Source organism: Sapajus apella, unplaced genomic scaffold, assembly GCF_009761245.1.
Source record: "Sapajus apella isolate SASKATOON/1434 unplaced genomic scaffold, GSC_monkey_1.0 scaffold114, whole genome shotgun sequence".
NCBI classification, from domain to species: domain Eukaryota; kingdom Metazoa; phylum Chordata; class Mammalia; order Primates; family Cebidae; genus Sapajus; species Sapajus apella.
In genome coordinates this window covers 496,802-519,981 of record NW_022437054.1, presented here as the reverse complement: position 1 = coordinate 519,981, position 23,180 = coordinate 496,802, and the positions used below count along the sequence as shown (strand labels likewise).

General features: G+C 39.9%; 1 protein-coding gene across 3 annotated transcripts in view; it reads left to right on the top strand.

The window, feature by feature from the left end:
• Nucleotides 1–23,180, top strand: part of ATP8A2 (ATPase phospholipid transporting 8A2) — a 643,075-nt gene that overhangs the window by 152,834 nt on the left and 467,061 nt on the right. For all 3 annotated transcript variants that reach the window (XM_032260055.1, XM_032260056.1, XM_032260057.1), the window contains exons 11-16: nt 5,834–5,999; nt 8,276–8,403; nt 9,489–9,566; nt 14,695–14,783; nt 15,156–15,200; nt 18,500–18,575. In XM_032260055.1, the coding sequence (XP_032115946.1) occupies nt 5,834–5,999; nt 8,276–8,403; nt 9,489–9,566; nt 14,695–14,783; nt 15,156–15,200; nt 18,500–18,575 (582 nt within the window). The remainder of the gene's footprint in view (nt 1–5,833; nt 6,000–8,275; nt 8,404–9,488; nt 9,567–14,694; nt 14,784–15,155; nt 15,201–18,499; nt 18,576–23,180) is intronic.

The window sequence follows — 23,180 nt, the reverse complement described above, 5'->3', positions numbered from 1 at the left end:
TGGCTACCCCAGCTAGAGAACACATTGAAGACAGGGACAGATGAGATTAGAAGGGTTGAGAGACTCTCTGAAGTTGGAGAGGATTGCTGGAGTTGCTGAGTAACAGGCTGATCAGTGTGTAGAATCTTGTTCTTGTACTTCTGGGGTAGACAGTTTCTAGCATGAGAGAGCTGGGAGTGATCCATGGGAGTAGGAAGCCAAAGGCAGAGCTGTTGAAGGTTATTTGATGTTGACAAGTAAGGAACTGAGAGACTAAGGCATTTAATGGGGTCAGCGCTGTGATTTTGAAGATGAGATAATAGCGAGGCTGGACCACAGAGGAATGCCATGAGCCAGTTGTCAAGTCTTCAGTGAGTGACAGGGAGCAACTGAGAGGTTGGTGGCCTGGCTATGGGGCAGAAGGTAGTGCATTTTATGAGTGAGTTTTTTTTTAACATGTCATCCAAGGAATAAAGATCCAGAAGTATCATCAGGTCTTGAATATACATCTGGTAATGTTACCTTCAGAGGCCAAAGGATGCAGATGTCTACTTGCTCACCCTCTGCTTCGGTATGCTCAAGGGAGGTATGTCCTTGACTGTGTGAGGCAAGGAGGAGGAGAGCTCTTGAGGGAGTCGTGGTACAGAGAGAAGTTCAGGAGCCGGAACGGTAGGGCCCCAGTGCAACGGGGCGGTTGCAGAGGTTGTGTACTGAAGCAAGGCGGGAGGGCTCCATGGCAGCTAGAAAAATGAAGAGTTGGTGAATGCTGAGAGGCAGCTCTTGGGTAGATCAGGATTTTTAGTGTATCTGAGATGCGCCTGATCTATTGCCACTGCTAGGTCCTTGTCCATTCACAAGGGCTGACTGGAATGCTTTAACTTTATTGTTTCTGAGCAGCCTGCATATGAAGACTTTATCCTGATGAATGGTTTAGTGCTCTAGCCATGCAAGAACTCAGGAGGTTGAGATTGGTGGACCAGTTGCGACTGGGAGTTTGAGACCAGCCTGGAAGACATAGTGAGGCCCCATTAAAAAATAGTTTAGCACCCTGCCACCTAGAAAGTGTCCTTTAGCTCCCATAGTGCAGCGTCAGTAACCTCTGCTAAACACTTTTGGTGCTCCACTAACCACAGATCACTACTTCTGTTTTTGTTTTTGTTTTTTTGAGACAGGATCTGGTTTTCTTGCCCAGGCTGGGGTGTGGTGACGTGATCTCGGCTCACTGCAACCTTAGCCTCCCAGGCTTAAACCATCCTCCCACATCAGTCTCCTGAGTAGCTGAGACTACAGGCATGTGCCACTATGCCTGGCTAATTTTTGTATTTTTTGTAGAGACAGGGTTTCACCATGTTTTCCAGGCTGGTCTTAAACTTCTGAACTCAAGTGATCCACCCACCTTGGCTTCACAAAGCGCTGGGATTACAGGCTTGAGCCACCGTGCCCAGCCTACTTCTGTTTTCTTTTTTTTTTTTTTTTTTTTTTTTTTTTTTTATGATGAAGTGGCAAAGAGATCATGGGTAGCTAGCTCACATTTGGTCAAGGTTCCAATACTAGTTTTAAGACTGTGCATATTATAAATTTAAGAAATTTCCAAACTTTCTTATACATTGGAGTTTTTTTTTTTTTTTTTCAGGGTGTCATTGTTTTTCTAGAGCATACACTGGTAATACAGCTTTTGCTGTAGAAAAACAATATTACAAGTATGCTCTAGAAAAACAATATTATATGAGTTAAACACACTGTTTTTTAAAATGCTCCAGTATCTCTTCAGTGAGTAAGGCATGCACTGATTTTCCATTCTGTGAGCGTGAGAGGCACTTGTCCTTGACCCTGGGTGTGATAAGCCTCTTTGCAAGGCTTCTTGCATGTTGATTGCTCTTGTATAGAATGATAGAAAACCCCAGAAACATCTGTGCTAGACCTGCTGTGCCATTAGGGCTGAAACAATAGGTAAAAATAATGAGTTTTCAAAAGAAATATAACACACATAGCTGGAAGCCATCCTGTTAGTGAAATAACAATGTTTGTCTGTGCTTGTGCTGCTTGACCACACAGAGGAAACTCAATTGCTGTAGGGTTCTTCTACCCTTTTACCCTTTTTTTTTTTTTTTTTTTTAGGTCTCCTACCTCAATGCCTTTCGTCCTTCAAGGTTCCTCTAGTTCATGCTTAGTTTACTTACATGCAGAAATATTTCAGTCTACTATTTCTATTGGTTGATTTAATGGGAAAAGGAGATTATCACACTAATTACAGCACACATAATTACAACAAATCATGCACTATTCTGAGCAATGTACATATATCAACTTGTTTATTCCTCACAATGGCTAGGTAGTATCATGTTCATTTTACAGATGAGGAGACTTGAGGCACAGAGTGTCCTAGTAATCCAAGCTTACAAAACTAGTAAAATTCAAAACACAAGCAGTCTGGCTGGGTGTGGTGGCTTACCTCTGTAATCCCAGCACTTTGGGAGGCCGAGCCAGGTGGATCACCTGAGGTTAAGAATTTGAGACCATCCTGGCCACCATGGTGAAACCCCATCTCTACTAAAAATACAAAAATTATCTGGGTGTGGTGGCACGTGCCTATAATCCCAGCTGCTCAGGAGGCTGAGGCAGAAGAATCACCTGAACCCAAGAGGTGGAGATTGCAGTGAGCCAAGTTTGTGCTGCTGTACTCCAGCCTGGCAACAGAGCCAGACTCTGTCCCCTCCTACCCCCCCAAAAGGAATAAAAGCAGGCAGTGAAACTCCAGAGTCACTGTAACTCAGGGGTCCCCAAGCCCCAAACCACAGTCTGTGGCCTGTTAGGAACCAGGCCCCACAGCAGGAGGAGAGTGGCAGGCGAGCTAGTGAAGCTTCATCTGTATTTATAGCAGCTCTCTATCCTTTTCATTACTGCCTGTGCTCTGCCTCCTGTCAATCATCATTATAAGTTCTTCTGTAAAATTCTTAAAGTACCTGGCTACTTCAGTGTAATGGAATTTATGGAATTATTGTAATTCCATTACACTGAAGTAGCCAGGTACTTTAAGAATTTTACAGAAGAACTTATAATGCCTATAGGAATTTAACATTAAAAACTCATCATTGGGCCAGGTGTGGTGGCTCACACCTGTAATCCTAGCACTTTGGGAGGCTGAGGTGGGCAGACTGCCTGACCTCAGGGGTTCATGACCACCCTGGGCACCATGGTGAGACCCCTGTCTCTACTAGAAATACAAAAATTAGCTGGGCGTGGTGGTATGCACATGTGGTTCCAACTACGCAGGAGGCTGAGGCAGGAGAATCACTTGAACCCGGAAGGCAGAGGTTGCAGTAAGCTGAGGTCACACCACTGCACTCCAGCCTGGTGACAGAGTGAGATTCCATCTCAAAATTAAAAAAAAAAAAAAAAAAAAAAAAAAAAAGAAGCTCACCATTGATTACTGCAAGTACAAATATTCACAAAGTGGGAGTGAATAGGCTGAGGTTGGCTTTCCACAAAGAGCATGTGTTGAAGCCTGAAGTTTTGGGATCATTCCTCTTCTGTTGGGTGAAAGATACATTTTTCTAATCCTCCTAATTGGCTGGAATTCAACCACTGAAAAAGATCAGAAGTCAATAATAAACGGGGTCATAGAAATGAAGTTTGAAGTTTATGATAATTTTTTTCCTGCCTGTACATTTAGTAAATGTTTATTAAGAATGTTAAGATCATGCTTACTTTTTAAGAGTTAGGATGCACAGTCCTGGACCTGGCCTGCTGGCTCTTACCATGAGGCCAGATGTGGATGTGTCGTCCCAGTCAACCTTGGTATAGTATTTTGATTGATGATAAGTTGGTGTTTACTAATGGATTTCCGTTTAGACTCCTGAGGAATTTTTTTTAAGTCTTTAAAGGATGAATAATTTAGAGAAATAAAGTAAAAGGGAAAAAAGTAGAAATAAAGGAAAAAGCTGCTGTGTTGTTTAGATATTTAAAGAACTTAGCTTTTCAGAATCACCAGTGCAATCCCCCAACTCCTCTACCCCAAAAGAATAGTACTTTTGGTTTAGCAATAGAATTTGTATAACAACTTCAGTGATGTGGTATAAATTTTTCTTGGAGCTTAGGAGTGAATTGCCTCATGTTTTCATCTCAATTTCATTTTCACATTGTGACTTTATTTGTATTCTTATCTTTGGAGACATTTTCATCACTAGATCACTTGAGACTAGTGAAGGAGAAGGCTGACTTCAGTTTGGCATGAGGTACCATTTTTTATGGTTAGTGCCTTACAAACTTTCAGATCACCCGAATTTGTCCAATCGGCGCTGTCTCTTAAAAGCCCGGGCCCGTTTCGTAGAAGGAGACCTGCAGGCTGGCGCTCCCGTGAGAACCTCTCCCTGTCCAGTTCCTGGCTTCTGATTTAATTCAGGAATTATTTCACCTCTGGAATGGATTATAATTAATTCCCCTGTGGCTTTCCTCTCTTCAGTGTCTCCTTCCTCCATCAGCTGTATTACTGTACTGGTTTCCTCTGGCTGCTGTGACAGATTTCCATAATTTTAGTGACTTAAAAAAACTTGAGTTATTATGCTGAAGTTCTATAGGTCAGAAGTCTAATATGAGTCTCCTTGCACTAAAACTCAAGATGGTGGCTGCTGTTTTCTGCAGGCCTCCAAGGGGAATCTCTTTGAAAATTTCTCTGTCACCACCTCTCCCTCTGAGCACAATTGGGAAAGGTTCTCCCTTTTGATGACCCTGTGGTTATACTGGGTCCATTGGGTAATCCGGGATAATCTTTCCCCATCTCACAGTCGCTAATTTAATTTAATCCCATCTGCAAAGCTCCTTTTGCTGTATAAAATAACATACTCGGGCCGGGTGCCATGGCTCACGCCTATAATCCCAGCACTTTGGGAGGCCAAGGTGGGTGGATCACCTGAGGTCAGGAGTTCAAGACCAGCCTGGCCAACATGGTGAAACCCCATTTCTACTAAAAATACAAAAAATTAGCCGGGCATGATGTTGGGCACCTGTAATCTCAGCTACTTGGGAGGTGTGGCACAAGAATCATTTGCACTTAGGAGGCGGAGGTTGTGGTGAGCCAAGATCACATCACTGTACTCTAGCCTGGGCAACTGAGTGAGATTGTCTCAAAAAATAAAATAAAATAACAGGCTCACAGTGCCCTAAGGAGTAGGATGTGGGCATCACTGGTGGGAGGGGGTCATTAGCTTTCCCACCACACTACCTTCAGATATTTTTAAATAAAATGACTCTTCCTACTCCTACTTCTTATTCACAGTTCTCCAAGTGAACTTTTTGTCCATCCACTTATTTTGACACTCATTAATATTCTGTTTTGCATTATTGGTATGTATGTGTTTCTATATGTCTTTTTATTCCTCAAATTCTGGACTCCAGGAGGAAAAATATGTGCTTTAGATATATCTCCTTGTATTTACTGTAGAGCTGTGCAATTACTGTGACGGTCTTCTCTAGATTTTTATGATATGGAACTTCTAAATTCCTCTTGAATTACCATTGTTCTGATTTCTTTGAAACTGGACTCTATTTAGAACCTGTTGTGTTCTAAGATAAGCAAAGTGACAATTTTATGCTAAGATATAATGATAAGAAGTACAGAATGAATCATGTATTGTTGGAATGTGTTCATTAAACTGGTAGAGTATGTTGTCTTCATTACTTAAAACTAGCTGTTGATTCAGAAGCATAGTATACTTTTGAATTGCATTGATTATTTGGCCAAAAAATAGTCTTTTGCTTGTCGGTTGTTAAATACGGTTGTTTTACCTCCTTTCCCCCAACCCCTTTCCCCAAATGTGTTCTCTGACCCTTACTGACTTTCAATGCCATTGTGTAGAATTCAACGAAGGCGCCTCTCAAGAGATCAAATGTCGAGAAGGTGACTAACGTGCAGATCCTGGTGTTGTTTGGCATCCTCTTGGTCATGGCCTTGGTGAGCTCAGCAGGGGCCCTGTACTGGAACAGATCTCATGGCGAAAAGAACTGGTACATCAAGAAGATGGGTAAGTGTTAGGGTGAGTTGCTCATTCGAGTGGAACAAAATCATCCTTGGGACATTCTTGCAGGCATGGTTGTTGTATGGTGTCCCTGCTGTCCTTCTGTTCCCTTTGCTTACTGTACATAATGCCAGTCTTTCAAGGAGAAATGAGATTAGGATCATGTGATGAAGTGAAGATGGGCACATTTGGGAATTGATTCAAACTCAAATGGTTATTTTTAAACCCTGTGTTAAAGTATTTTCTTAGGGGCTGCCCTAGGAGTTACAGTGTATACTCTTAATTTATCTGAATCTACTTTTGATTGATACTAACTTAATTCTAGTCAAATACAGAACTGTCACTCCAGTGTACCTCCATGTCCTCTCCTGCTTGATGCTGTCATTGTTATATTCCATTTATCTGTGTTGTCAATTCCAAAATACAGCGTTATATTTATTGCTTTATATAATCTTATGTCCCTTAAAGAAGCTAAAGGAAGAAAGAAAAATATATATTGACAGGATTTTTAGTTGTTGTTGTTGTTTTGAGACAGAGCCTCACTCTGCTGCCCAGGCTGGAGTACAGTGGTGTGATCTCGGCTCACTACAACCTCTGCCTCCTGGGTTCAAGCGATTCTCCTGCTTCAGCCTCCTGAGTAGCTGGGACTAGAGGCATGTGCCACCACAGCTGCCTAATTTTTGTATTTTTAATGGAGATGAGGTTTCGCCATGTTAGCCAGGCTGGTCTCGAACTCCTGACCTCACGCAATCTGTGCACTTTGGCCACCCAGAGTACTGGGATTACAGGCATTAGCCACTGTGCCCAGCCAAGGTTATTGTATATTAACATATTTACTTACCATTTCCAGGACACTTCATTTCTTCCTCTGGATTTGAGTTACAGCTGGTATCATTTCTTTGCTTCATGTATCTTCATTCTCTCCTCACTCCTTTGCACTGTCATGTGTATTACATCTGTATATAAGTTCAACAATGCAATTTTATGATGCTTTTTGCAATTGCTTTTTAAAAATTGAGAATATATAATTATATTATCTTTTATAAATACCTATAGAATTATCATTACTAGTGTCCTTTATTTGTTTATGTGGATTTTAATTACTGTCTGGTATCTCGTCTTTCATCCTGGAGAACTTCTTTAGTATTTTTTGCTTTTGTAATTTGTCAGGTATATATTTGTTTATACCTTAGAGATATTTGTAACTACTGGAACTTAGATATCCTATTTAGAAACTCCTTAATTCTACAGGAGAACAGGAGAGCAAAGTAATATGTCAGGAAGAAAAGCAACCAGCAGGAACAACGGAAGGCTTGGTAGTGAGTAGGAAGTGAAAGGATTATGGAAAGGTAAACTACTGGCCAGCTCCTTATCTTTCCGTCACAGCCATCCCCCAGAACTCTAATCTGGAATCAACTACAACCATTTGATGTAATTTTCTGGGAAAAAAAAGCCAATAACTATGCTTTGGAGCCATTACAATTCTCAACCTCCTTCCAATCGTAGCCTTTTGCTACCTTTATTCTCATTCTAGTTCCCTTTGCAGGCTGCTTTAATACCAGTTAAACCCTGTTGCAACATCCTCTTTAAGCCTCTTGCTAATAAGTTAAGAAGATCTCACTATTTTACCCTTCAAGCAGAAGATCATGGCTGTCAAGGAAAGAAATTCCCCTTGATACCCCAGAGCTTGTGCCCCTCTCTTTCTCCCCCATTGTCTGTTCCTCCTGGAGCTGACGCTGCCTCTGCTGTGGTGGACTCCATCCTTCAGGCCCCTGTGCCATCTTTAGGAGTCTTGTTCCCTCCAGACATCTCTTCTCTTCTCTTTAATTAGATTCAAGCCGTCTCTCTCTTTGTCTGCTTCTCTTGTTCACAATTTTGTCCATCTTTGTAGCTGTTTGGGGTATCCCCAATATACCTGTACCTTAGTGAGGTTTTAGGTATTCCTTACAACCATTTCAAATGCCCGTCTTCTTTTCTACATTCTTTCAAGTTTGCTTCTTTTCTCTGTTCTTCAAAACTTGACACCAGCATTTCTTCTTCTGGATAGCCTTCAGTGACCATGTCTTTCCACTAGAAAGCCTCCTGTAAGCTTCTCTTTAATAGATGCATCCTCCTGGCTGGTTACATTGCAGGGCCTGTGTGCCTTCTACAGAAACCAGCCGTTGAACTCGCAGTTCCTGACATACAGGAGGTGCTCAATAACTATTTTAACTTGAATCTCTAAATAAGCCAATAGACTTCGGTTGTGAACACCTTTCAGATACTCTGGTTTCTTTCCACAGACACAACTTCAGACAATTTTGGATACAACCTGCTGACGTTTATCATCTTATACAACAATCTTATTCCCATCAGTCTGTTGGTGACTCTTGAGGTTGTGAAGTACACTCAAGCCCTTTTCATAAACTGGGTGAGTATTAAAGCAGAGTTGAATCGCTATTTTCCAATGCTATTTCAGATCCTTTGACATTTAATCGAGCACTCAGAAAAGAAGAACTATATTCGTTTACCATTAGGTCCAGGAGCTTAAACTGGCCATACAAAGAACTGTCCAGGGATGACCAGTGAGGGTGTTCCTGGGGAATGGGGAGGGCAGTGGTACCTATGAAAACATTGTTGTGAAGATTGATCAGATAATGGGGTGGAATCCTGAGCTGGTGTTTGTCATCCAGCTGCACCTGCTGTTGAACCTTCTAATGTCTAATTAGTGCTGAAGAAAAGGCCTCCTCGGTGTGTTTACTATAGTGGTCACTTGCATATCAAAATTCATTGTGACAGTCAACTTGGATTTGATTGTAAGGATGGAGATAGGATTTGTAAAAGACTGCCATAGTGCTTAAGCCGTGGACTTCAGCAGCCAGTATTTGTAGAACAGACACTTTGATGTGCATTTTTATTTGATCTTCACAACAATCCTGTGAACAAGGTCAGACTCATGAGTTAGTCTAGGTTGTGAAATGATTATCTTGAAACCAAATCTTTTATAAATATTTCTTTTTTGAGACAAAGTCATGCCCTGTCACCTAGTCTGGAGTGCAGTGGTGCGATCTCAGCTCACTGCAACCTCCACCTCCTAGGTTCAAAAGATTCTTGTGTGTCAGCCACTCAAGTAGCTGGGATTACAGATGTGCGCCACCATGCTTGGCTAATTTTTGTATTTTTAGTAAAGACAGGGTTTCAGCATCTTGGCCAGGCTGGTCTCAAACTCTTGACCTCAAGTGATCAGCCCACCTCAGCCTCCCGTAGTGCTGGGATTATAGGCATGAGCCACTATGCCTGCCAATCTTCTGTATATTAATTCCATGCTTCCCCTTAAATCACAGGGTTTCTCTATCCTAGTCGCCACTGTATTTCACCCCAACATTTAAAATGAGCATTTATATGAAAATAAAAGGGTTTTAAATTACCCATTCTTAGCTTCTTTTCTGTGTTAATCTGAATGAAGGAGTAATGATATCTATTTTCTGAAATGCTGTCTCTTGTTCTCTCTCTCAGGACACAGATATGTATTATATAGGAAATGACACTCCCGCCATGGCCAGGACATCAAACCTTAATGAAGAGCTTGGGCAGGTGAAAGCCTCTTTGAGAACTTTGGAAATGGTGACATGAGCATGAGGGAACATGAGCGTTAGCAGAAGAACCATGGAGAGATTTTGCAAAAATACTTCTCCGTGAACATGGCTAGAACGTCTGAAGAGCTGTATAATACTTTTGAATGTACCATTAAATACAAGTGTTTCTCAGTTTTTACTTGCTTTTCAAGACACAGCTATATCGTATCACCCAGAAGTAATGTGTGAAAAAGAAAGAAAGATGTAATATAAAAAATACAGTGCAACATCATTTGGGACCCTTAAAAAAGTATTATCAGGAGCAAATGACAGGGAAAACAATGGCTAAGATACTCACATATTGAGTAACCCTACAAAACATGTGGGGCCCAATGTAGAGGACATATATCCCTCACACGTTCTGGATTTTTTTCTCTGGAATATTCTAGGGAATGGTATCTTTTCTGCCTTGACCCCTGAACTCCTATTGCCTTTACTAAGTTGTGCTGTGCATTGTGTCTGCGTCTGACAAAAATTCCTGTAAGGAATAACCTCTTTTAAAATGTTTTATGTAATTTAATTAATTTATTTTTTCAACTTTTATTTTAGATTCAGAGGGTACATGTGCAGGTTTGTTATGGGTATATTGCGTGATGCTGAGGTTTGGGATATCAGTGATCCCATCACTCAGGTGCCTGAGCATCGTACCCAATAGTGTTTCAACCCTTTTCCCCAACACTGTCTAGTAGTCCCCAGTGTCTGTTGTTCTCATATTTATGTCCTTGAATATGCAATGTTTAACTTCCAGTTAATAAGTGAGAACATGTGGTATTTGGCTTTCTGTTCTTGCATTAATTCACTTGAGATAATGGCCTCCAGCTCCATCCATGTTACTGCAGAGAACATGATTTCATTATTTTTTTCTGGCTGTGTAGTATTCCATGGTGTATATGTACCACATTTTCTTTATCCAGTCCACTGTTGATGGGCACCTAGGTTGATTCCATGTCTTTGTTATTGTGAATATTGCTGTGATAAACATGCTGCGTATGTCATTTTGGTAGGGTGATTTGTTTTCCTTTTGATACATACCCAGTAATGGGATTGCTAAGTCAAATGGTAGTTCTGTATTAAGTTCTTTGAGAAATCTTCCACCGCTTTCCACAGTGGCTGAACTAATTTACACTCCCACTAATAATGGATATGTTCCCTTTTCCATGTGGCATTGCCAGCATCTGTTGTTTTATTGACTTTTTAATGATAGCCATTCTGACTGGTGTGAGATATTATTTCATTGTGGTTTTGATTTGTACTTCTCTGATGATTAGCGATGTGGAATTATTTTTTCATTTTTTTTTTTGGCCGCTTGTATGTTTCTTTGGAGAATGTCTCTTCATGTCTTTTGCTCATTTTTTAAAATAGAGTTGTTTGGTTTTTGCTTGTTCAGTTGTTTAAGTTGTTTATATATTCTGGATATTAGACCTTTGTCAGATGTGTAGTTTGCAAATATTTTCTCCTATTCTGTCGGTTGTCTGTTTACTCTGTTGGTAGTTTCTTTTGTTGTGAAGAAGCTGTTTAGTTTAATTAGGCCCCACTTGTTGATTTTTGAGGACTAACCTTTTTTGATGCATTACCATTAAAGATTTTTATTTGATTTTATACACCCTATTTAAACCCACCAGGAACCCTAAGGGGAGGGGGTTGTACCTTCATTTTATAGAGAAGGAAAGGAGTAACTTATTGAAGGATGCCTGGTTATTCAGTGTCAGACTGGGGACTTTGGGTTGTCTGTCGAGATTTGGCTTCCCAAGCTTTCCTGCCCGGTGTACGAACGATGCCATATTTCATCTCCCTGGCTCCTCAGCATCCCTCTGTGAAAATGCAGGTAACATGGCTCATTCATCTGAGGGTTAGAGAAACTCCCTTATGTTTTCTTCATTTTTCTTTCCTCAGGGATAAAGTGAATTCTGTGATGGTTTGTGTATCATTTTTGAGTTTATTGCCAGAAAACTGAGGCTCAAGTTTGTAGACTAAAATAGAACTTTGTAGACAAAAAAAGCAGGTGATTCTGTTTCTTTGATATAATTTTCCAAACCTACTTAGAGTTAATTTTTGCCTTTATCCTTCCTTAAATTGTTTATATTCATATAAGTGCTCTTAAATTCTTAGTATAACAGGATGGATTGTTATTACAGAGAATGTCCTTGGCACAGAGCACAAACCCTCCCACCGCCTTTGGGGCTCTGGTCACATAGGGCTGGGTACAGCACCTAGAGCAGGCCTTGGACCTTGGGCTTTCAGTCCTCATTTGTTGTTGTTTTTGTTTATGTTCTCTCATTCTAGAATGGCCTTGTCAGTTCCCTTATCTGTCTGGTAAAATCCTCCTGTAAGAATCAGTGAGTTCTTGGCGCATACCAGCTGAATTTGCCTCCTCTTTGAACTCTTCTGTAGTTTTCCCGGCTTGTCTTCTATGTTTCATAACAGTCTTTCCAAACATAAGTATAGTAAAATAGGGGATATGAGTGATGTAGTATCCATTTCTCTGTGGAGGCTGTGAGGGAGTGGATGTGCCCTATATAAGGTCTTTGGTTGCCTCTGTTAGTTTAGCACAGTGTGCGTTATATATTTGTTCACAGGTGTCACTGAACTGGACCTGAATAATTAAGGGATTGAAAGTGTTCAAGGGGTACCCATGGATGCTTCAATAACTCATCCTAACTGAGGATATGGGGAAAGTTTGCATCGGGAAGAGGTTTTAAGTTGGAACTTTAAGGATAAGTTAGAATTAGCTAATCTTAAGCCATTATTATAAAATGTTCATTTTTAATTTTTTTTAAGGCAAAGCAATGGGGAAGGATTCCATATTTAATAAATGGTGTTGGGGAAACTGGCTAGCCATATGCAGAAAGCTGAAACTGGATCCCTTCCTTATACAAAAATTAACTCAAGATGGATTAAAGACTTACATGTAAAACCTAAAACCATAAAAACTCTAGAAGAAAACCTAGGTAAAACCATTCAGGACATAGGCATGGGCAAAGACTTCATGACTAAAACACCAAGAGCAATGGCAACAAAAGCCAAAGCAGACAAATGGGATCTAATTAAACCAAAGAGCTTCTGCACAGCAAAAGAAACTATCATCAGAGTGAACAGGCAACCTACGGAATGGGAGAAAATTTTTGCAATCTATCCATCTGACAAAGGGCTAATATCCAGAATCTGCAAAGAACTTAAACAAATTTACAAGAAGAAAGTAAACAGCCACATCAAAAAGTGGGCAAAGGATATGAACAGACACTTCTCAAAAGAAGACATTTATGCAGCCAAGAAACATATGAAAAAAATGCTCATCTTCACTGGTCATTAGAGAAATGCAAATCGAAACCACAAAGAGATACCATCTCATGCCAGTTAGAATGGCAATCATTAAAAAGTCAGGAAACAACATATGCTGGAGAGGATTTGGAGAAATAGGAATGCTTTTACACCGTTGCTGGGAGTATAAATTAGTTCAACCATTGTGGAAGACAGTGTGGTGATTCCTCAGTTATCTAGAACTAGAAATACCATTTGACCCAGCAATCCCATTACTGGGTATATGCCCAAAAGATTATAAATCATTCTATTATAAAGACACATGCACACATGTCTATTGCAGCACTGTTCACAATAGCAAAGATTTGGAATCAACCCTAATGCCCATCAATGTTAGACTGGGTAAAGAAAACGTGACACATATGCACCATGGAATATTATGCAGCCGTAAAAAAGAATGAGTTCATGTTTTTTGCAAGGACATGAGTGAAGCTGGAGACCATCATGCTCAACAAACTAACACAAGAACAGAAAATTAAACACTGCATGTTCTCACTTATAAGTGGGAGTTGAACAATGAGAACACAGACACAGGGAGGGGAACATCACACACCAGGGCCTGTGAGGGGTTGTGGGTCTGGGGGAGGGATAGCATTGGGAGAAATACCTAATGTAAATGACGGGTTGATGGGTGCAGCAAACCACTGTGGCACATGTATACCTATGTAACAAACCTGCACGTTCTGCATGTGTACCCAGAACTTAAAGTATATTAAAAAAACTATATATATGTATATCTATAAAAAACTATATGTGTGTGTGTGTGTGTATATATATATATATGTATGTGTATATATACACACATACGTATATATAGTTTTTTATAGATATACATTGTATATCTATAAACTATAAACAATAGTTTATAGATATGCAGTAAGTCTTAGAGGTATGGAAAATTTAGTAGAATCTGCCTTTTAGTAAGCAGGGATTCTTTCTGCCTTTGTGTATATCTATAGATATACAGTACATATATGTGTGTGTGTATATGTATACACACACACACACACACACACAAAGGCAGAAAGAATCCCTGCTTACTAAAAGGCAGATTCTACTAAATTTTCCATACTTCTAAGACTTACTGCATGTAAAAACTTGTTTAAAGTATTAATTACCACTAGGGTACTAATATTATATTTAGATGTAGTATTATATTTAGAAGTATTTGACTTCTTTAGGAGCTTTAATAACTTGAACTCCCTTTGATCGTTTTCAAAAAACCTCTCAGTGCATTTGATTATATTGCATCATTAAGAAAAATTACTGAGTAAGCAATTCCTGTAATCAGTACCTCTTCTATACAACAGTAAAACCCTGCTTCCCTAGACCAGTTATCTGGGATTTCTGGAAGATATCTAGCACTCAGCAAGTTCTGTCTCCTCTTTGGAAGACCACTGAGAAACTGGAGTTTCCTCTGGAGGCTATTCTGTTAATTACTCTCCCTCACTAATTCATGACATCATTTCTCAAATGATACGTGTAGAGTGATGGTGCATAACATTCAGTAGCACATCATTCCGTCAGAGCTCTGACTGCAGCTTCCTCTGCATATTCTGGTATACTCTGACTATATCATTAGTTGTGGAAGAAGGTTTGTAAGTGGTCTAAATATTAAAGTATTAATATATTTTTGTTACTAATTAGCTTGCTTTATGGAAATCTACCTGTTTCATACAGGTTTTGAAAAGTATAGACGGAAAGATTTCATTTATTGATTTTTGCATCTTAATGCTTCTTGATGTATTTTTTTCTATTCTTTGATTTAGGTGAAATATCTCTTTTCTGACAAGACTGGAACGCTCACATGCAATATCATGAACTTTAAGAAGTGCAGCATTGCCGGAGTGACCTATGGGTCAGTGTGTTTATCGCTTACCGAAAATTTGCTTGTATTCTTTCAAGAAAATAAGTTTACTTTTTAGCAAATTAGTCAAATATCTTGCCTTTCTGATCTTTTGAAAGGATCTTTATCCTTTCCAAATTAAAAAACCTGAATCCTTTACAGTGGATTTAGATATGTAGTAACTATGGAATGTGTTTATAACTGAATGGATCCCAAATTAAACTCTGAAGAGTTAAAACGTGGTTTATTTCTGCAAATATTAACTTGGTAAGAAGTCCCAGAGAACCTGTAAGTTTGTATATCTAATCAAAGAATTATCCATTTACTCATGTTTTGATCAGAATGTCTGTCTTTTGATCACTCTGTTTCCCCTTTCTCTGACAGTCACTTTCCAGAATTGACAAGAGAGCCATCCTCAGATGACTTCTGGTAAGTAGATTCTAGCACTTCTTGACACTGTAGTGGAAAAGCCTTTGGAATAATTTTTATTTATTTATTTACACTTATTACATTTCTATGGCCCAGGCTGGACTGCAGAGGTACAGTCATAGCTCACTGTAGTCTCAAACTCCTGGATTCAAGTGATTCTTTTGCCCCAGCCTCCTGAGTAATTAAAACTACAGGCATGCACTACCATGCCTGACTAATTTTGTAATTTCTTTTTTGTGTGTGGAGATGCAGTCTCACTGTGTTGCCCAGGCTGGTCTCAAACTCCTGGCCTCAAGCTATATTGAACCTTTTGGGTTGATCCTCCAATTTTATTATTTTTTGCTCTCATTTTCCATAATTTTTTTGTTTTATTTTCTGCTATTTTTTTCATCTTGATCTTCTATCCTTCGTCATGAGTTTTTCGTATGATCTCACTTTCAGTTTTCGAAAGTATTCCCCTAACCTTGCTTTTGCATTCTGAGTTTTCTCTGCTCTTCTCCCATCCTCCCTACCGCCCACCCATGGTGTTTTCATTTATTTTCCATAGGCTTTCTTCAAAGGCCTGGTGATCGTTAGCTATGTGCTCATATATTTTTATTATTTTCTTTTGTATACAATATATGTAACATAATATTTATCATTTGACTCTTTTAAATGTACAATTCAGTGGCACTGAGTATCTTCATGTTTTGCAGCCATCAGCATCGTTCATTTCGAGAACTTTTTCATCTGAAACCCTATCTATTAAACAAAAATTCTTCATCGCCGCCTGCCTCCGGACCCTAGTACCACCATTGTATTTTCTGTCTCTATGATTTTGCCTGTTCTAAAGTACCTCATGCAAGTGAAATTGTACACTGTTTGTGTTTTTGTGTTTGGTGTATTTCCCTTAGCATGTCTTCAGGGTTCATCCATGTTGTAGAATGTGTCAGAATCTCCTCTCTTTGGAAGGCTGAGTAATATTGGATTGCATGTATATGCCTTGTTTGTTTATGCTGTCATCTGTTCATGGGCATTTGTGTTGCTTCCACCTTTCGGCTACTGTGAATAGCGCTGCTGTGAACACAGACATACAAGTATCTGTTTCAGTCCCTGCTTTCCATTCTTGGGGCTGTATGTCTAAATATGGAATTACTGGGTCATATGGTAATTCTATGTTAGACTTTTTGAGGAAAAACCGTGCTATTTTCCATAACAGCACCACCATTTGACATTCCTGCCAGTGATGCACAAAGATTTCACTTTCTCCACCTCCTGGCCAACACTTGTGATTTTTCAGGTTTTGTTTGTTTCGTAGTGGCCATCCTAATGGGTATGAAGTGGTACCTTATTGTAGTTTTGATTTCTGTGTCTCTTATAAGTAGTGATGCTATCTGTCTGCACGTGTTTTAAAGCTTATATACAAGAAACCTGATTGCTAGGGCTGTGTGTGGAGTGGAGACACTGTGGTTGATGACTCCGGGAGAATGATCTGCTAGGACTCACTAACGTATTAAGGGATCCCTGGATGTCAGTGTCTGTGGGTCTTCTTGTCAGCTGGTCAGCTTTCTTTTCATAAAAAGAATTTTCTAGTTTCCTGCCAAGGGCTATAAATTTGGTGGCAACTGTTTTGGAAGCTGCATGGAGACAGTCGGCCAGTGATTGTACCTTTCAGCCTATATAGAATTTCACTTAAAACACTGCTTTGGGAGGATGCCCAAGCCTACTCACATGTGCGCCTGTGTGCCCAGTGTCCCTGGGCTCAGGACTACTCTGGTTTAATTTCTGTAAAAGATAAGCATTTTTTTTCCTTTGGCTGTGGAAGATGCAGTTGTCTGGCTGCATGGGATGCGGGAGGGTTTTTGAAGACGGAGTGTTCCTCAAGTGGGCGTGGAGCCTGTGCTGTCTTCCTCCTTCCTTTACCTCACGGGTGCTTGTGCTGTCATTTGCTCCACATCCCCAGTGCCCTGTCGAGGGCATCAGTTTGCATTTCAGGTGCTCCCCTTTGCGAGCTGTTGATTGCTGTTTTCTGTGCAGCACTGCACTCTGATACCTATTTAGAGTTAAGACTGGCATACCCTCTGCTGTCGTGTCTTCTTTCATTGTCTTTGCCTTGACAATGTTGAAGTTTCAGGAGGGAGCCGGGCATGGTAGCTCAGGCTTGTAATAATGCTAGCACTTTGGGAGGCAGAGGTGGGTGGATGACCTGAGGTCAGGAGTTCAAGACCAGCCTGACTAACGTGGTGAAACTGCTCTGGAAAATCTTACATGACAAGAAACCCAAGTAACACTCAGGGGATTGGAGGAACATACTTTATCATGCTGGCAGGCCCAGAAGGGTTCGCACCCAAAAGTCTGGACCCCAGCTAAGAAAAGTACACAGTTTTTACAGGTAAAGGGGCAAGGGAAGTAACTCAGGACTTTAGACAATGCAGCAGGTTTTAGACAATGCGGCAGTTTCTCTTAAGGTTTTCCAGTTAGTAAACAATAAGCTGATGTACAGAAGCAGAAAGAGGCAGTTACTAACAAAAATAGGGACATTCTCCAAATAGGGATGGTTACAGACAACTTGTGACAAAATTCTGGGCAACATTTCCACTTCAAAACCCCATCTCTAATAAAAATACAAAATTAGCCGGGTGTGGTGGCACGTACCTGTAATCCCGGCTACTTGGGAGGCTGAAGCAGAATTCTTGAACCTGGGAGGCATTACAGTGAGCTGAGATGGCGCCATTGCATTCCAGCTTGGGCAACAAGAGCTAAACTTTGTCTCAAAAAAAAAAAGAAAAAAAAAAGTTTCAGGAGGGAGTGGAGATAAATGACCCATCACATTTGCTTCAGTGTGATAGCTCACAGCCATCATATCGTTTCCTTTCTTGTAATTGTTTGTCGTCTTCCCTTTCCTACGTATGAGCTCTGGCCATAAATGATTGTATGTGTGCAGTGCAATACTTCCTTTTGTTTTATTTGCTTTGAGCAGACACTCTTGGGAGTTTTCTCTGGTAGAAGTGATTCAGGGACCAATTGAAATGGCAGTTATAATATCAATTCCTGGTTTCTGTTTTTCCTCCTTGTAACTATTGTTCCTTGTAACTGTTGTTCTTAATAATAACTCATAAAATATTTTATTTATAGTAAACTCCAGGATTATTGTTTTGAGGTTTGAAATAATAGTACAGAATTCCAAGTCTTTAAAAGTTTAATGTGAATCTCTATAGGACTTTAAGTACGGTTCTTCCGGAGGGCAGATTCTTTCTAGGTTTGGGTTAACTTAACAGGAACTTTTGAATTGAATAGATCTTCTCTGTTCTCTCTTACAGCCGGATGCCTCCTCCCTGTAGCGATTCCTGTGACTTTGATGACCCGAGGCTGTTGAAGAACATTGAGGATCGCCATGTAAGTGCTCTGTTTTACTTTGAAGACAGCAAATCGATACGGTGCACCTTCCTTTGATATATATGTGTAGCATTTTGTGAGTTGCAGTTTTAAAGCCTGGGGAAAGTCTTGATTTGATGGTGTGAGTCCTTCTGAGAAGTGATCTTAGACAAATGCTTTGTGGCGAACGCTGTGCATGAATTAGTGTATTTAAATACACGGTGACTTTTTTTTAAAGTAGCACACCAAGGTTAAGGCAAATCTTGCCGCAAAATTCTGTAACAGTTCAAATTTCCGTTGCTTTGTAAGATTTCTGCAGTGCTGTTATGTCACAGTTGTGAATCTAAGAGGTCAAGTGTAATTGCATATCCTTTGACTTAGGATACTTTAGGAAACACAAGTAAGATATATATAATAACAGGTAGCATTTATTGCATTCTACTGTGTGCCAGGCAATTAACATCTATTTCCTTCAGCATTTTAGTCAGCATTTGAGTCACATCTGGGAGGCGACAAGGAAGTTAAATAAAAGATTAAATTGACCGTTAGTTACCCAGCACATAAATAGGAAATGAGCCTTAAACCTCAGTGTGTTAAATTTTTAACTGTGACATCACACCACTTCAAATCAGCATTAACTGCAGAATCGCATCAATTCACCGTTACTTATTTATTTTTCCATAAGTTATTGGGGTACAGGTAGTATTTGGTTACATGAGTATGTTCTTTAGTGGTGCTCTGTGAGATTTCGGTGCACCCATCAACTGAGCAGTGTACACAGCACCGTGTTTATAGCCTTTTATCCCTTGCCTGTCTCCCACTCTTCCTGCCAAGTCCCCAGAGTCCACTGTATGATTCTTACGTCTTTGTGTCCTCACAGCTTAGCTCCCACATATCAGTGAGATCATACAATGTTTGGCTTTTCATTCCTGAGTTACCTCACTTAGAGTAATAGCCTCCAATCTCATCCAGGTCACTGCAAATACTATTAATTCATTCTTTTTTGGTGGTCGTTTGGGTTGGTTTCACAATTTGCAGTTGTGAATTATACTGCTATGAACATGTGTGTGCAAGTATTTTTTCCTGTGGGTGGATCCCAGTAGTGGGATTGCTGGATCAAATGGTAGCTCTACTTTTAGTTCTTTAAGGAACCTCCATACTGTTTTCCATAGTGGCTGTTCTAGTTTATATTCCCACCAGCAGTGTAGAAGCGTTTCCTGATCACCACATCCGTGTCTACATCTACTGTTTTTTTGATTTTTTGATTACGGCCATTCTTGCAGGAGTAAGGTGGTATGCCATCGTCGTTTTGATTTGCATTTTCCTGATCATTAGTGATGTTGAGCATTTTTTCATATGTTTGTTGGCCATTTGTATATCTTCTTTTAAGAATTGTCAATTCATGTTCCTAGCCCACTTTTTGATGGGATTGTTTTTTTCTTACTGATTTGTTTGAGTTCGTTGTAGTTTCTGGATATTCGTCCTTTGTCAGATGTATATATTGTGAAGATCTTTCTCCCACTCTGGGGGTTATCTGTTTACTCTGCTAACTGTTCCTTTTGCCATGCAAAAGCTCTTTCGTTTAATTAGGTCCCAGCTGTTTGTCTTTGTTTTTATTGCATTTGCTTTTGGGTTCTTGGTCATGAAATCCTTGCCTAAGACAACGTCTAGAAGAGTAGTTCACTGTTATTTTAAAGGGTACTCTGAAAAATGCCAACTTAGAAAACTATTCAGTGATCAAAGCATTTCACAACTAGTTGTTAGTATAAGTTAGATATGGTGTGATTAATTTTGTTTCTGAAAAATATTTCTAGATTTAAAATTAGGTAAACATGAGAAAAATTAAAACTTTATCTTTCCAAATTTCCGAAATTTTAAAGAGACAGATATATTTAAAACTTTTTCTAAGTTTTCATGAGGAAATCCTGCTTTTCTCTTTTGCAATTAGTGCCTATTTGCTGCTAGCCGTTCTGAGATGTGGGTGTCTAAGGTTCCCACATCCATGGGCTGTGATACTGCTATTCCGACTCAGTTCTTGGTGAGGCTGGTGAAGTGGTCCAAGCCCACAGAGGATGCTGCTGGAGTCTATGTTCTGTTTCAGTCACAGACAGCTCAGAAGTCCTTTCTTGTATTCTGATCTTAGAGGTAGATCCAGCTTCTAGGCTAAAGGTTCTCCAAGCAGAAGAGTGGTGCCACTAAAGAATCATCTCTGCAGGAAGGTGGTTTTGATCAAAGATGTCAAATAAACAAGTGTACTTTGAGTACTCAAGAGGAAACAAGTGTTTTCAAATAGTATTCAGGTCGAGGGTAACCACAAAGGTGGGCAGCTGAATATATCTGTTCAAGTTGGGATGGTGACTGGAAAAGGAGAAAGTGGCAGGGTGACATAGGAGCTCCGGAGACTGCTCTGGGTTGAGTTTCATGAGTTTGCCTTCCTAGATCAATAAGGAGAAGTAGCAGAGGAAATAAGATGAGCACAGTGTATGGAACATCACGGAATTCCAGTATTGGGCTAGGAATAGCAGCAAACTATTGGATCCCCGTTTACATCAGAGACTCATTTATTTATCCACTCATTTTGAAAACAGTTTATAGCAAACCTAATTTATATAAAATACCTTGCTGTCGGTACTAGGGGAAGAGATGAATAAAAATTACCCAAGTGATACCTGTTCACTGGGGAAGCAGTTATGTGAAGTTCTTAGGAGCCATAGTACGCTTTTGCAGGATAGGTAAGGTGCAACTCCCCGAGGAAGTGATTTTGGTTTGTGTAGACAGAGAGGAATTCCATTCTCTTTGGTGACTGTCATGGCTACCATAACATGTGAGCAGTGTGGCCACCCACACAGAATGGTATTTGCACTGACATAAAGATGGGATGGCATAGAATCTCAGTGGCCTGGGGCAAATTCTTACTTGGAGAAGAGCTCCTCTGGGGACCCCCTACGTGCTGCTGGGATCAGAGTGTTTGAAAGATTTCAATACTTGGCTCAGTTAATTTCCGACTCTCACAGGTGTTCTCTCCAGAGCTGGCCCTGGACTGGTGTTTTGAGTCCCTGTGAAGTTTTGGGGTTTTGACTGTCCATCCCACACTCTTCTTGAGCCTGTCTCTATTGATGTTTGAATGAAGATCTGAGCAGAGCTAATTCCTCTCCCATTGCCTACCCTCCTGAACTAAATTGCCTTTTAGTTTAATGAGAAGCATTGAGAGTAGGGACAGCTGCATCCTCTGTGAAAAGGAAGTGCTGTCATGGGGACGTTATGATGATGATCCAAACACGGGGACTTTGGAATTTTAATCTGGATACTCACAGTTTCAGTACAAGCATAATAAGGAATTGATTGATTGATATGGAAATTTATTTCCTAATTTTTAGTAAAAGCCTCCTAGCCTCTGTATACCATTTTAAAGTTTTCTTTGATCCTTGAGGCCTTCTGAGGTAGTCTTCACCTTGGCTCCTGTGTTAATTAAACTCTTTGACATTTAACATCTAGCTTCAGTATAATAATGAAGACCATAGAATAGGCTCCAATATTTTTCTTTGAGGATATGTGGGATTGAATTACATGTACCCATTCAATGTATTTAAGCAGTTTAAACACAGGGCCTATTAGATTACTTGTTCATTTTGCCAAAATGTTTGGGGAGAGGAAAGAAGTATTTGAGGATTTGCGGCTGCACATGCCCCACATTCTCATCTAAATTGTCTTGGGACTATTGACTAAAATTAAAGCATTTGCCTCAAGAAAACCTTTACTTTCCTCCTGAGGGAATACTTCCACTTGCTACAGAATTTTCTTTTTTCCTATGTCATCATTTTGGGTCCTTTAGGACTATGTTAAGCTTTGTGTGGGCTGATAGCCAAGATGGAATTTGGCTCTTAGAGAATCAACCAGTGAGAAATTTTGGAGGACAATTCATGCATTCCCCTGCTTACATTGCTAACCAGTGTGTGGGACACATTTCCAAAGGTTCACCAAGGAAGAAGATATAACTTTCTTTTGAATCATTATGCCTAAGATTTTTGAGCTTGAATCTTAAAGAAGAAATCATTTATATATATATATATATATATGATTTGGATAATTTGTGGCTGTAATTTGGCTTGCAAAACAATTTTAGACATGTATCATTTTCTGCTATTTTAAATTCACCAAATAAATAGAAAATATTCATTTCTACATATATGGCAAAAATATTGTATGATTCTGTTTATATGAGGTACATACAATAGACAAATTCATAGACACAGAAAACAGAATAGAGATCACTGGGAGTAGAGAGAAGAGAGAATGGTGTTATTGTTTAATGGGTACAGAGTTAATGCTGGGGAAGAGGAAGTTTTGCATATAGATAGTGGTGATGGCTGTGCAGCATTGTTGAATGTATTTAAAATGCCACTGAATTTTGTACTTACAAATGGTTAAATGATAAATATTACAAGTATAGTTTACCACAATAAAAACTTTTCTCTACTAAAACTACAAAAAATTAGCTGGGCATGGTGGCGCGTGCCTGTAATCCCAGCTACTCAGGAGGCTGAGGCAGGAGAATTGCCTGAACCCAGGAGGCGGAGGTTGCGGTGAGCCGAGATCGCGCCATTGCACTCCAGTCTGGGTAAGAAG